The 13,837-nt window shown below is 39.1% G+C and overlaps 2 protein-coding genes across 2 annotated transcripts; both read right to left on the bottom strand.

Annotated features, from left to right (window-relative positions):
- Window positions 1-1,282: 1,282 nt before the first annotated feature.
- LOC133462068 (glutathione-specific gamma-glutamylcyclotransferase 1-like) lies at window positions 1,283-3,980 on the bottom strand. The gene is made up of 3 exons (XM_061743184.1): window positions 3,613-3,980; window positions 3,372-3,407; window positions 1,283-3,041 (listed from the first exon to the last, which is right to left on the bottom strand). Exons 1-3 carry the CDS (start codon window positions 3,781-3,783, stop codon window positions 2,586-2,588), a joined length of 663 nt encoding a protein of 220 aa, XP_061599168.1. The 5' UTR covers window positions 3,784-3,980; the 3' UTR covers window positions 1,283-2,585.
- Window positions 3,981-4,744: 764 nt separating this feature from the next.
- Window positions 4,745-12,411, bottom strand: LOC133462474 (delta-like protein 4). The gene is made up of 11 exons (XM_061743740.1): window positions 11,958-12,411; window positions 11,594-11,842; window positions 10,887-10,944; window positions 10,229-10,492; window positions 8,634-8,694; window positions 8,263-8,393; window positions 7,750-7,919; window positions 7,275-7,494; window positions 6,441-7,182; window positions 6,236-6,344; window positions 4,745-6,137 (listed from the first exon to the last, which is right to left on the bottom strand). Exons 1-11 carry the CDS (start codon window positions 12,009-12,011, stop codon window positions 6,132-6,134), a joined length of 2,064 nt encoding a protein of 687 aa, XP_061599724.1. The 5' UTR covers window positions 12,012-12,411; the 3' UTR covers window positions 4,745-6,131.
- Between the last annotated feature and the right edge of the window lie 1,426 nt (window positions 12,412-13,837).

Here is a 13,837-nt window from a genome sequence, read left to right as displayed (position 1 = left end):
TACTGTTTTCACCTACTCGTGATATGTATTTTGATTGACAATTATATGTGGCTGACATGTAAACAGTTGCAAGGGAGCTGGCTAATTTTAGTTAGCATTAACAGTAAATTAGAGTGCATGAAAATATGTCTATATTCAAAGGTTTGACCTTTTGTCCATGTATGCCTTCAATGAGATATGTATATATACATATACATATAGGTCATTCACTTGCTTATAGGTGCAGTCATCTTGGGTTGTGAAATGATCTAGGACGACCTAATTCTGTCCGAAATATTTGCTGAGACTTGCCAAAAGCCAAACCCACTTTTACGTTTAAGTGCTTTCATTATGTACCATGAAATGTAGGTCTTCAAGTTAAGTAAGGAAGATGGATCGCCAGATGGGTGACTGTCAGTAAATGCTGTATTATAAGATTTCTTTTAGCACCTATATAAATGTAAGATTTCTTGTATGCAAATTCTGTAAACCATGTAAACAACACTGGCTTACTGCTGCTTAGTGGCATGTTGCTATGGCGTTGTTTAGCTTTTCTTGATGTATTTGTCATATTTTTCCAATTTCCTTCATGTTGCAACAAATCAAATGTATCCCACTCAGTTTATGACATCGACCCCAGTCCTGAGTTTGTACTTCTGAGTCTAGAAGGAACTCAATAACTGCTGACAATGATATAGCAAAACCCACAGTATTTGTAGTAGAAGCTTTAGAAGACAGCACACAGATTACCCCAGCACCAATGAAGATCTTGCTATGTAAGCTAAGCATTATATTATATATTTACCCTCAAATGTCTTTTTACAGGCTTTCACCTGACAATGGTAGGGATAGGTTCCAGCAGACCTCATTGACCCTGAATATGAAGAACAACAGCTAAAATCTTTATATGCATGATGTCATCATATCTTTATTTTGGATAACTTTATTTTCGTCTTCATGTGACCTTTTATAGTTTGTAAAGGTTCTGCGTGTTCCATGAGTCTGTGGCTGCACAACACAAACTTTAAGAGTTCATCGAGCAAATGCACATATCCAGTATGAGAGAAATGTACACACTTCTGTGAAAGTGGACCTTTGCAGCTACCAGCTCAGCGAGGAAAAGTCAGCGTTGTGATCATGCCAGAGTCAACATTCCTTGTCCACGTGTTGCAGCGGCCTGAGGCACGAGGGTCTGTGCGCATCAAGCAGGCGACCACAAACATAAATATAGCCTATAGAGGAATTTAAAGGCAAGCACAAAAAACCATGAACACATTTTTTTTTCTCATTTAGTGTTTTGTTTTTATTCAAATACATAAAAAAAACTGTTTTAAACAAAAACAAAAAATACAGTTTCTTATAGTGTTTTTGTAAGCACCACATTACTACGTAGTGAAATTATAAAAAAAAAATAAGAATATCACAGGATTTCTGAGTACAGTTATCACTTTTATGTACAACCAGATCTGATTTGTTTAAGTGGAAATTAAACGCATTTCCACATTTTGAATTTTCTAAATTGTTTAATTGACAAATTCTCACCCTAGATGTTGTTATAAGCGCTAAAAGAACAGAGATATGTATGAGGCCTGGTTGTATTTCACTGCAAAATAAACATCCTCTATCCAAGTCTTGCAAACTGTAGTGCAAGACAAGTGCAGGATTCTACCTTCATGGGAAGGACAGCTTCTGGACATGTGTCATGATGTCACCGGTGATCTGGAGGATATCCTATTGCGATTTCCCATCTATTGCGCAGGCACTTTCTTTCACTTTCAAATCTCAAAGGCCTTAGCTTATGTCAGCTCAGGGACCGTTCAGCATAAAAGCAATTCTTGCCTTTTTGTTGCATCCCCTTTAAGGAATTTCCACAAAGTCCTGCACCAAAACGCAAGTTTTGATAAGGAATGTCTTCTACAAAGTATTGTGACGCATTCAAATACATGCCTGTGCGTGGGGCAGAGTAAGGACATTTCAATAAATCTCGTCAGAACACCAGCTCAGCTGGTTGAAAACGGTGATAAAGCTGGTCTAGTGCAGAGATATATATAAACACATGTGTTTTGGCAGTGTGTCAATGAAGGAGTGATCAGCTGTTATATTTTCTGTTTGTCTTGGAAGAAAGGTGCATGTGGTTGAGAGGATGCAACCAGCATTTCCAGTTTTAGCTGGACTGCTTTTATAGCTCTTCCAAATGTTGGTGTGTCGTCACTGTGGTTCCTGTAGTTGATGACTCCTGGTGCAAACATGCATGATTGGATTTTTTGGACTTGACATGGGAAATGTGACTAATCTCTTAATGTTGTAATTGTCTTTGTTGGGCTTGGAAAATGTGCACAAATTCGACAAATCAGAATACAGTATGCTTAAAAGGCTCCATACATTCGACCAATCAGAAAACACTTAAGAAAGCGACATGTCATTTTAAAGGAAAGTGTAGTACCGTACTATTTTTTTTTTCATTGTTGTTAAGTAATTATAAACTGTTTCGATTTAAGATACGTTTAAGTAAAAAAAAATAGATAAGTCAAAATGGCAGGAAAAACATTGCCACTTTAAGCGCCCAAACCCTGGAAAAATCTGCTTCAGCTTTCTTCCCTTTCAGACTACAAAACTAAATGAGGAGTACCATGTGCAAACGTTTGAACAGCTCCCAGGAGCAGGGATTTTTGGTCTGAGGGCTTAATCTCCGCACAGTCATGGACAATGTTCATAACAGCTGCCTCAATGGAGAAAAGGTGCTCGTCCTCAGCCTCAGGACAGTGGCGCCTCATGAACTCCGCCAGCCGGAGCAGATACTCAATATTGTGGCCCGTGTTGCCTCGGCATATGGAAATCTGAGTGGCGATGTCCTTGGCCGAGGCCGGGCCGAGATAGATGGGGTTGTCGGAGGTAGCGATGTAGACGAGGGCCAGCAGCGGGCTGTGGCTCCTCTCTTTAGGGATGAACTCCACCACCTCCTTGATGTAACCCCCCAACACAACCTCTCTCCAGTTTAGGTACTGAAGGGACTCTTCAATCTGTGATTCTGCCACTTCATAGGCAACGCCCCACGTGCAAGCCTGAGGGGAAAAACAGGGAAAAACAAGAGTTTTAATGTACAGTAAGTACTGTATCATACATACATACATGCATACATGCATACATGCATACATACATACATGCATACATGCATACATACATACATACATACATACATACATACATACATACATACATACATACATACATACATACATACATACATACATACATACATACATACATACATACATACATACATACATACATGCATACATAGTGCTATGGAGGAGAACTAATCTACAAACAAACACAGAGAATATGAATTCACAATTCCATGCTGCAAAGTAAAAGTAAAACAAAGCACTTACTTCATGATCTGGTACCAGTGTGACAACTCTGCCCGGCTGGAGAACAAGGACACACAGTGAACACTCAGATCATATTCAAACAAAATGTTTATGCCTCATAATGTGTCATAAATGTGAACATTGTTCTGCAAACTAGTTAAATTACCATGGACATAAGAAAATGTTATGTCAATATGTAGAGCCAAATTTTTTGTTGTGAATATTTCAAGGTGAATTGTGGCATAATGTTGGGAAGTCTCACCTTTTCCTTGTCCCCTCGATGAAAATCGTCTCCATGCCAGAACCTTCTTTTGAATCCTTTGATATAACCAATTTTGCTTTTCTTAAACGCAAACCCCGGTTTCCACACTAAGGAGCCATATCCAAATATCCACAGGGTGCTTTTTTCGTTTATTAAGTCCTGATGTTTCATCGTGGTCCCTTAACTGTTCAAAAAACAAGATATTCTGGCTGCCACTTGGGACAAAACGTGTCTGCTCTCTTGGATGTCCTATTTTCTCTTTACCATTCTGAGTATGAAGTCCTTGAAGTAAGAGTCATCCTCATCATCTGTCCTGCATGCGTCTTCTTTTAAAACGTCAAAATGAAAGTGTGGGGTGTCGCTCCCGTTAGTTCTCCTCTGTATCTATCTTTGAAAACACGTGTTGTTTGTTGTCCAGAGTCGATGAGCGACAGGACCTCAGCCAATCACACGACAGAGGAGGCGGGCTTAGCAAACGCATAAGCCAATCGAAACCAGGCAGCGGGACGTCCCACACGAAGTTTATGGTCTTGGAAAACTGAAGCTTTCTAAGAAAAGAGGAAACCAAGGGGTCCAGATTTAACTAGAAACACAATTCCTCCAAAGTCCTTTTTTACAACTAAAATAGTTTTTTCCATAATAATTTTGCTCATTTAAGCTTTTTTTAATGCTGACATAAAAGCTAGTTGTGTATTACTATCCTGTTATCCCTTTTTGTAAACATTAGGGGGATTTTTTTTCTTTTTGTATCCTGATATTCCGAGCAGTCAATGATAGTCTAGCGCCAGTGGGTAATCACATTACCTATAAATAGCTGGGACTGGTATATCTGTGCTCTCTTAAGCTCATTACGTGTCTGTGTTCTGCACCTTTGGGCCAATGCAGTCTGACACCCATGTGTCCTCTGCCTGTCATCGAAGATGATGACGCCTCATGAGCTGACAGGTGAAAGAGGAGACAACACACCTTTCCAGCTTCACACAAACCCTGCTGCCCCCAAGTGGCTGTGCAAGCTCGAGTTCAAGGTTGTTTCTCCAAAGTGAGCTCGGGCCAGTTTTCTTTTTCACTCAGAACCATATGATCACTGTTATGTAATAATGTTGAGACTGGAGACACAGCAGCAGCTCAGAAAGGCAGTTAAAAACCACAAGGACTCTTTATTATCACATACAGACTTCTAAATATATAGCTTCTTTCTTCTTTAAGTATTTCCTTACATTTCCGAATGAGTGCACCAATTTCACATCACACTGACACAGATGACTTAGACGTGGGGTCATCGCAAATGCTTCCAGGCCAAACGTTATACTGCATCAACAGACAATGAACTGACTTCCACATTAGCTGACACAAACTGAGTTTCTAGATGACTGCCACATTTAATTTAGGATCTCTTTTTGACCACATGGACACTTACCATCAAAGACAAATAGTGTACCAGATATGTTTTCTATGTATGTGTTGTTTTTTATTTGTTTTTTTTTTGTTGTTTTTGTTTTTATAGAATAATATTAATATTATAATAAAACACCAGAACATTTTAAAAAATAAATTCACCTTTTTTTGGTGGCATTGGCTTAAAAACAGATGTACAAGTCATACTTCTAATCTCAACATATAAATATACAATATGTACAAAATAATCTTGTAAAACATTGAAAGAGAAAGATCAGTGCTCCGTTTAATTAAATTAATAATGAACTACTAATCTTACAAAATAAAACTATTGATTCAGTGATTTCAGTTGAAGGCATCCATGGTGTTATAATCACTTCTTGTATGATTTTTTTTTGCATAAAACAGACAAGGCCCAATCATGAGTTTCCCTGCATGGCGTTTTAGCGTATTGCATCTTGTTGGTCAATTTTTTTACATTTTACCTCCAAGTGTCTGTGCAAACGAATCAAGATAAGGCAGGCCACATTGTTTTTTCTTAAATACACACATAAGGCTTTGTGATCTAGTCTGCATACATTCTTTATAAAAATGGATTTCATTTACAACATATTCCCCCAAGTATCCCCTTGAAAATGAACCGTTTTCAGTAGTTTTTGAGTCCTTTCCGATTTAGCGCAATATTTGTTTGCATAAAGCTCAATGCAGGTGGCAAGGAAGTGAAAAACGCCGGGCTTCTTCCACAGGTGAATCGTTTAACTGCGGCTGTCAAAAGGATCACATGAAAAGAGTCTTCTTCTTCAGCAAATAAGAACGGAGGCATAAATGTCTCGTTGCCCTTTGATCAACTTGGACGGAGCAGATGAGGATCTGAGGCGAAAACATCGAAGGCGAATCCACAAGCCAGTTTTGCTCTTTTTTTGTTCTTTCTATGTTCTTTTTGTGCTGTACATTCTCACAAAAGTTAGCTTTAGTTCCATTGCAGTTATTAGAGCGCACAAGCTCCATCCAGTTATCAAGTTTTCAAGAGCAGCAACTTGCATTTAAATAAATCCCAGTCTCTTCACACTTGTAAACAGACCACATGGACTCCAACGCTGACGATAAGTAAAATGTTCTGATTATTATACCTGGAAGAGAAAAGATAACAAAAAAGACTCAGTGAATATCTAAAATAGACATATATATTCTTGTTTTTAATTAGATTTAAAGTTAAGAAAGGGCTTACCTCAGTTGCAATGATGCATTCGTGTTTCTCTTCTGCTACAACAAAGACAGACTGGTACAACGAGTCTCTGGAGGAACATAATGTTGATATTCTACACTCGGGCCGTTCACTGTAAGATAACGAAGAATTATATCTGTTACTGAGCAACAATGACACGATGTTATAGTCGAGAAACTGCTTGTTTAAGCTCTTCTTGTGCACTTACCTGTACATTCTACTCAAAGGACTTTTGTCTTCTATTATCTTTTCACAGTTTTCATCTTTGTCCAGAAGGGACAGTTCATCTTTGTACCCCATGGTGGATTTATAGTCCAGTTGATAGTGGTTGATGTATTTATGATTTAACTTTTCTGTGCTTCGGTCCACCTCTAGGTCGACCTTCTTATTTGTGTTCTTGAGCTCGATAGTTGAGATGAGGTTCTCTTTCTGAAAGTCCGCCTTGGAGAGGTTGTTCATTGTCTCTGAGTCCCGCTCCCTATTCCTCTGCTTCTTCCTGTGACGCAGTACCACCAGTGCCATGCAGAAGAGCACCAGAACAGCCACCAGGCAAACGCCCAAGCTTATTGCAGCAAAGTTAAGCCTTTCACCGGACTCCACGCCTATGTTAGGGATGGGGGTGTTGGCCAGGGACTGGTCGCTGAACTGGCACTGGAAGCCGCTGAAGTGGGCTGGGCAGGCGCAGGTGGGCTTGCCCTTTGGTCCGACGATGCAGGTCCCTCCGTTGAGGCAGGGCTGAGAGGTGCAGCGGTCTTTGGGCCTGTCGCAGTGGCGGCCCGTGTACCCTGGCGGGCAGGTGCAGTTGTAGTCATTGATGCGGTCTATGCAGGTGGCGCCATTTGCACATGGGTTCCTGGCACACTCGTCAATGTTGATCTCACAGCGCACCCCTGCAAAGCCCAAGCGACAGCTGCACATCCGGACGTTACCCTGGACTACACAGTGTCCACCTGTGAAAACACATCAGCGTTACGGTTAACTTTGGATTCAGGTACCAAGAAAGCAAAGATTTACTTCTAATGCAGTGAGACTGATGTGTTACCGTTGGTGCATTGCAGCGAGGTACACCTATCCACCTTCTTCTCACAGTTTGATCCAGTGTATCCTGCTGGACACTCGCATATGTAATGCTGCCCGTTGTCCCTCTCTCTGCACTTGCCTCCGTGAAAGCACGGCATGTCTGCACAAGTCAGCATCCTGTGTTCGCATCGTGGCCCATCAAACCCCTGCGCACACACGCACCTATACCCATTCTCAGACTCCTGCAGGGAAAAAAGAAAATAATTATCAAAAAGTTCAGTGTCAGATGTTTTTTATCATATCCTGTTCACGACTGCCCTGATGGACCCCATTCTCCTTAATCTGAATTCTATTTGCGGTGCGCAGTCTGTGAACTGGGTCATCTACTGACTTGACAATCGATAGCATCCTCCTGGAGTAGCAGATAGACTGAGGCAAAAACAAAAACAGGAAAGCCTGTGTTGTGGGAAAGGAGCAAGAGAGACTTCCGGACTCACCAGGCAGTGGCCTCCGTTGAGGCAGGACTTGCTGTCGCACTCCCGGACCTTCGAGTCACAGTTAACCCCGGTGAAGCCTGGCAGGCAGGCGCAGGTGTAGCTTCCCTGGCCTGTGTTTATGCATGTGGCCCCGTTGGTGCACGGTTTGTGATGGGTGCAGTAGTTTAGGTCTGTAAACAAACATTATATATATGAAGAAAAAAAGTGGTCCAAATTCAACAGTTTTGTCTTGTGTTGAACATATAGGTTGTTGTTTTTTTTTAAGTATAATTAGCTAATTTTATGATGCCGAATGTACCATATCTGACACATGAATTTCTAAAACCTCTGCACAACCCCATAATCAAATGTAAAAATAAAAAGGAAAAAAGAATGACCTAATGTAATCATGGTACAAACAAATAAAAGCTGTTGAAGCCAATATTGGGGGTGTTTTTAATTGTAATACAAAATAAACACTTCAATTATGTTAGGCTTTAAAGGGTTAAAGAAAACAAGAAGAAGGTTACACACCTTGGTCACAATAGATGCCTCCCCAGCCTTCTTTGCAGGTGCACTGCCACGGCTCTTTACAGGTACCATGTTTACAGGACGGGTGGAGTTGACACACATCACAAAAGAGTCCCTGCCAGCCCTTTCTGCATCTGTTCACACATGAAACATGACAGTTGACTCCCACACAAACTCACACTCACTCATAAACAAAAGCAATGAGACTAGAAACTCAGAAAAACTAATGACAAGTACACCATTTGGACTGCCTCCACAACTAAAGCATTACAATTAGTTAAAACTGGTTTATTTGCTCTGAATTATCTAAAAATATAAGTTAATTATATTTGTATGGATGTGTGTGTTTTTTAAGAATATGTGTGAACACTCACTTGCAATCTCCTGGTACTGTGCAGGTTCCGTTCCTTTCATTGCAGCCGTCAAGGCAGATTGCTGCAAAAGAACAGATGTATACAAACTTTAATTTTGCACTTATAACAAGCATTTAATTAGGCTTTGGTCATCTTTAACAGTTTTACCCCTGCACCCTAAAACCTGTGGAACAAATATCAATGCAGATATATAGATCTTGCTATGTTGGCAGCCAGGAAATGTATAACTTTAAATTGGAAAGAATCTAAACCCACCATATTTATTACAAGAGTAAAGGCAGATCCTCAGACTTTTTAAAAATATGGCAATCTCATATAGAATTTGACTTCAAGAATCTCGTAGGTCAATGTACTGTAAGGCATAGTGACAATGATAAGATCTGAGTGCAATGGTTTGTGTTGTTTTGTTGTCTTGTTTGTTTTAAGTGGGGTTTTCCCACCGTTTATGTCTGTTTGTTTTGTTAGGTTTTTGGTTTTGTTTCCGTTTTGTTTTGAGGGTATATGTTTGGACATCATTTTGGTTCTTTAACGGACCAGCCCCAACTTAGGATAGGAAAATAATGACATGAAGTGTTTCCTACTTTTTTTGATAAGTCCCCTTCATCATGAAGTATGGTAGGAAGACTAATTAACTATTTAATTATTATTTCAGAGTCATTGATATGGTAGTACTATCTGGTATTTCAAATTAGTGCAATGAGTAGAATTTTTGTTTAGAATATTGGGCATATAGCGCTATGAAATATGTCTTGGTGTGTATGGACTTTGACTGACTTAATTTTTTATTGTAAATTGAGATTTCTATGTATGTAGTATATCCCTCTTGATGTGATCGAAAATATAAAAGTACAATAAAAAAAAAATATTAAAAAAATCCTGTCCCCCCTACCCTCGCATTGGACATGTACTGTATACTTTGCTGCTCCCGGTCATTGATTTGGCGCGGGTTTGGGGTTTGAACGCAGCAGATGCTGCTCGTCAGAAAAGCAGGGCAGCTGCCTCCATTGTTATGGCGGCGGACGGTAAATCGACGCAGAGCCATCGCCGTAGGGTACGCGGCGACGCGCACCGTAGCTCTGCGTTGGTGTAACGCGGAACCATAAATCTGACGTAACCCCGGCGCACTGCGACCAGCGCCCTGGATTAGAGCGCAGCGCCTCCAGACAAACCGTCATAATAAAATACACGCCTGTGACCGTGTAACAGGTCATTTTAAGGACCCCGGGAAAAAAAGAAGCTATTTTTACATTTACAACAGCCTGAGCATCAATTAACAGGTTAGACACGACTTCCTGGAAGAAGTACATTGAAAGAAAACATGCTCACTTCAAATAATTCAAGAAAATATTATAATATATAATAATATAATATAATATAATATAATATAATATAATATAATATAATATAATATAATATAATATAATATAATATATTTATTTTTCATTTTTCAGACAAGTCTCCCGATGTTAGGGCTATAATTAGTTTAATGAGTAATAGATATGTTTGAGTCAGTGTGAAGGCCTGCTGATTTTTTGCCTCAAATTGGGCTTCATGACTTTGCATCACAAACAAAGCGTCTCTCCACTCTTGCTTACGTTCTTGGCAGTATTCTCCCCTCCATCCCGGCAGACAGGCTATTTGCCCGTCAGGCTTGCAGGTGTAGTGGCCAAAACGGTCGTCTCTCGGAGCACATATTTTGGAACAAGTGTCCCCGTAGTAATTTTCATTGCAGATGATCCGGTATGAGTACCTTAGCTCCGTCTGCGTCGTGTTCTGCTCAACCTGGGACCACTCGGGCCCTATTCCCAACTGTCTTTGGATGGCAAAAGAACTAATCAACAATTCAGAATTGGTGGCATCTGTGAAGAGAAACCACATGTATTTGTTAAGAACAATAAACACCATATGCACATGACAAATTTCCTTTTTTTTTCATAAACACCATATGCACATCACAATTTTCCATTTTTTTTTTCATAATCCAGTCACCCTTATAAAGAAAAAGTTTAAAGACTTCTTGCACTTAAACCACGCACATTTACTTATGCATGCCAAAAATCAAGCAAAGGAATAGGCTTTTGTGTCTAAGATTTTTTAGTTGTTAGTCATAACTTATTCTTGGCGCTGCAGACCACAGTTGCAGCGTCATATTTTAGAATAAATAATGATTAAAATGAGTTATAACAGTGCAGTTGTTTGATACGTGCGAGCTGTCTCCCTCTAGTGGTAAAAGAATAATCCGCGTCTCCTCACCTGCAGGCTGCTCCGCAGCAGGAGAATGCCAGGCTTCGATAAATAACGAGAAAGCACCCTGTAGAGAGGGATATAGGACAAAAACGTCACCATGAAAATAAATAACAAAAATAACGCCACGAAAGAGACATTCAGTTCGTTATAATGTTTAGTATTATTTCAGTAAAACAGTTATGTGGCAACATGGAAAGTGATCCGAGATTGCTTGGGAAAGATTTCACTGTAAATCACTAGAAATGAAAGCAAAAAATATTGATCATGGATGCATATATTTTTAATCTATGATTTCATACACTTTCATAAGCCAGTGTAGTAAAAAATCTGCTTTCAACAGTTTATACTGTTAAGATTTAGCAACACAAAATAAAACAATAAAGCAATGGGGTTCACGTTACATACCCTTTTAATGTGTTTATGTAAAAAAAGCAACAAAACAAAGCAACAAACAAAACATATATCGATTTATAAAGTTTAATTATAGTCTTTATCAATAATTTTATCTGAAATATCCACTTTCAAACTCATTTGTAGGTGACATCTGATTTGAACCTCTATTATTTTCAAGCCATCAGCCTCCTAAGTTATGTAAATGCCAAATATACATATATTCGAACATAAAAGAGTTTTTATTTCATAAAGGTGCACCTTTATGAAATAAAAACTCTTTTGTGAGTTTGTGAGAGCCCAGCTGGGACAGGTGTTCTTACCAGCCAGGTGAAGTTGAGCGGCAGCCGCAGGGCGTGCTGCTGGATGCTGAAGGAGTCGCTGCCCAGGACAGGTGTGCTGGCCTGGCCAAAGATACACCTCCCAGCAGCCGCATCCGCCCCGTAGTTCTTCAAACAAAACTTGAAATAAGTTCTGCAGCCGCCCATGCTGCATTTACGTCCATTTGCCAGCAAACCTTTCGTATTCTGAAATTGATGGAGATCTATCTCGAACACGCTTGATCCCAAAACCTAAAATCAAATTCAATAGTTAGACTGAGCACAGAAAAAAAAATGCATAGTTTTTCTAAATTATTGCTTCATCATGAAATAACTATTTTTATTTTATATAATTTGTTTGAAATACCTGAGTAAATAATGTTATAACTATTACGAGGACAGACGTGAACCAATCGGCCATTCTTTAGAGTTTTATGTGCGTATCCCAAAAAATCAGTTCGTCCTCCAACAAAACGCTTCCAAGTAAAAAAAAAGATTAAAAATAAAAATATAGAGAGGAGAAAAAAAGGCAAAACACGAGAGTGACGATAAAATAAAGTGACGGGAATAAATATATAATCCTTCTTCAAAACATTTACGACAAGATCCAGCTCCGCAATCCGTATCCAGAAGAAAAAGTTGGAAAAGACCGGGTTATCCAAGGAGGTTAAACAATTATCAGTAACGTCAATATCCACAAGTGAGTCATTCTGCGGTCTTTCTGTTGGCCATCCATCGTGCCGGTCGGCTGGTTTGACTGTGCTGTGCAGATGCGGGGCTGCTGCCGACAGAGAAGCGCTGCAGGCGCGGCTGAGCATCAGCAGTGACTCCGAGTAAAAGGCGTCCAACGTCCCCCCCGGTTTATATACCACACACACGCCGCCTGTCAGCAAACGCCGCCCACCCTCCTCTCCATCCTCTCTTTGCTCGGAGTATCATCATAAAGATTCATTGCTATTAAGGAGCACTTCTTGAAAAATGCACTTTTTTGTGCGCTGCTGCATGTCCGAAATGTACGACGGAGTATTAGGGCCAAACAAAAAAACAAAAAAAGGAAATTACGAGAATAAAGTCATAATGTAATGAGAATAAAGTCGTAAAATTACGAGAATAAAGTCATAATGTAATGAGAATAAAGTCGTAAAATTACGAGAATAAAGTCATAATATTACGATAATAAAGTCGTAAAATTACGAGAATAAAGTCGTAATATATTATAAATATATAAATATAACTTCACAAGATGCTCAATATTCCTCATTTTAACACAGGGAGAAGAAGCTCTTCCTGTTAGAGTTCTCATAAATTATATTCTCATAATATTACGACTTTATTCTCGCAACATTACGACTTTATTCTCGTAATGTTACGACTTTATTCTCGTAATTTTACGACTTTATTCTCGTAATGTTACGACTTTATTCTCGTAATTTTACGACTTTATTCTCGTAATATTACGACTTTATTCTCATAATATTACGACTTTATTCTATTACGACTTTATTCTCGCAACATTACGACTTTATTCTCGTAATTTTACGACTTTATTCTCATTATATTATGACTTTATTCTCATAATATTACGACTTTATTCTATTACGACTTTATTCTCGCAACATTACGACTTTATTCTCGTAATTTTACGACTTTATTCTCATTATATTATGACTTTATTCTCGTAATTTCCAATGTTTTTTGTCTTAGTTTGGCCCTAATACTCCGTCGTAGAAACGAAACAGGGGGTCATTCAAAAGTGTGCCCACTTCAATGTTTTTTATATATTCTGGATAAAACCTGTTGGTCCTCAAAGTCGGAGAAAGAATCTCACAGGAAACGAAATATATCTGAGACTAATTCTCCCCTTGGATTTCATTGTCTTTCTTCTTGTCCCTTTTGTTTATTTGAAAAGATTAAAAAGGAGATAACTACATATGTGATAATGGATTCACACTTTAAACAAGTCTGGTCCTCATAAATCAGTCGAGAAGCACCCTTTTTTTTTTTTAGAAAAGAGGTAGCCCTGTAAAGCTTTGACCTGAATACTAAAGTAATATTTATAAGCCAATTCCACGTGTCCCATACAAACTTTATTTATTTTTGGTAACTGGATATCTCTAGGAAAGCTTAATATACACATATGCCTGCTGTGATGCAGCAGAGAGGGTAAACTATGCACTCCATTTCATCTAAAATTGTTTATTATGCTTAGAAAAGTCTGTAAGAAAGGGCCAGAGCCAAGCTGTTCCC

Source organism: Cololabis saira, chromosome 16 (assembly GCF_033807715.1).
Source record: "Cololabis saira isolate AMF1-May2022 chromosome 16, fColSai1.1, whole genome shotgun sequence".
In the NCBI taxonomy this organism is placed as follows: domain Eukaryota; kingdom Metazoa; phylum Chordata; class Actinopteri; order Beloniformes; family Belonidae; genus Cololabis; species Cololabis saira.
Note: the sequence above shows the minus strand (reverse complement) of the source record. Positions and strands in the feature narration are given on the sequence as shown.

Coding starts and splice junctions, on each gene's coding strand:
- LOC133462474 (XM_061743740.1), bottom strand. CDS start 12,011: ATGGCCGATTGGTTCACGTCTGTCCTCGTAATAGTTATAACATTATTT. Junction 7,920..8,262: donor AGGCATCTATTGTGACCAAG/GTGTGTAACCTT, acceptor GTTTGTTTACAG/ACCTAAACTACTGCACCCAT. Junction 6,345..6,440: donor CCTTTGAGTAGAATGTACAG/GTAAGTGCACAA, acceptor GTTATCTTACAG/TGAACGGCCCGAGTGTAGAA.
- LOC133462068 (XM_061743184.1), bottom strand. CDS start 3,783: ATGAAACATCAGGACTTAATAAACGAAAAAAGCACCCTGTGGATATTT. Junction 3,408..3,612: donor ATCGAGGGGACAAGGAAAAG/GTGAGACTTCCC, acceptor CTTGTTCTCCAG/CCGGGCAGAGTTGTCACACT. Junction 3,042..3,371: donor CACTGGTACCAGATCATGAA/GTAAGTGCTTTG, acceptor TTTTCCCCTCAG/GCTTGCACGTGGGGCGTTGC.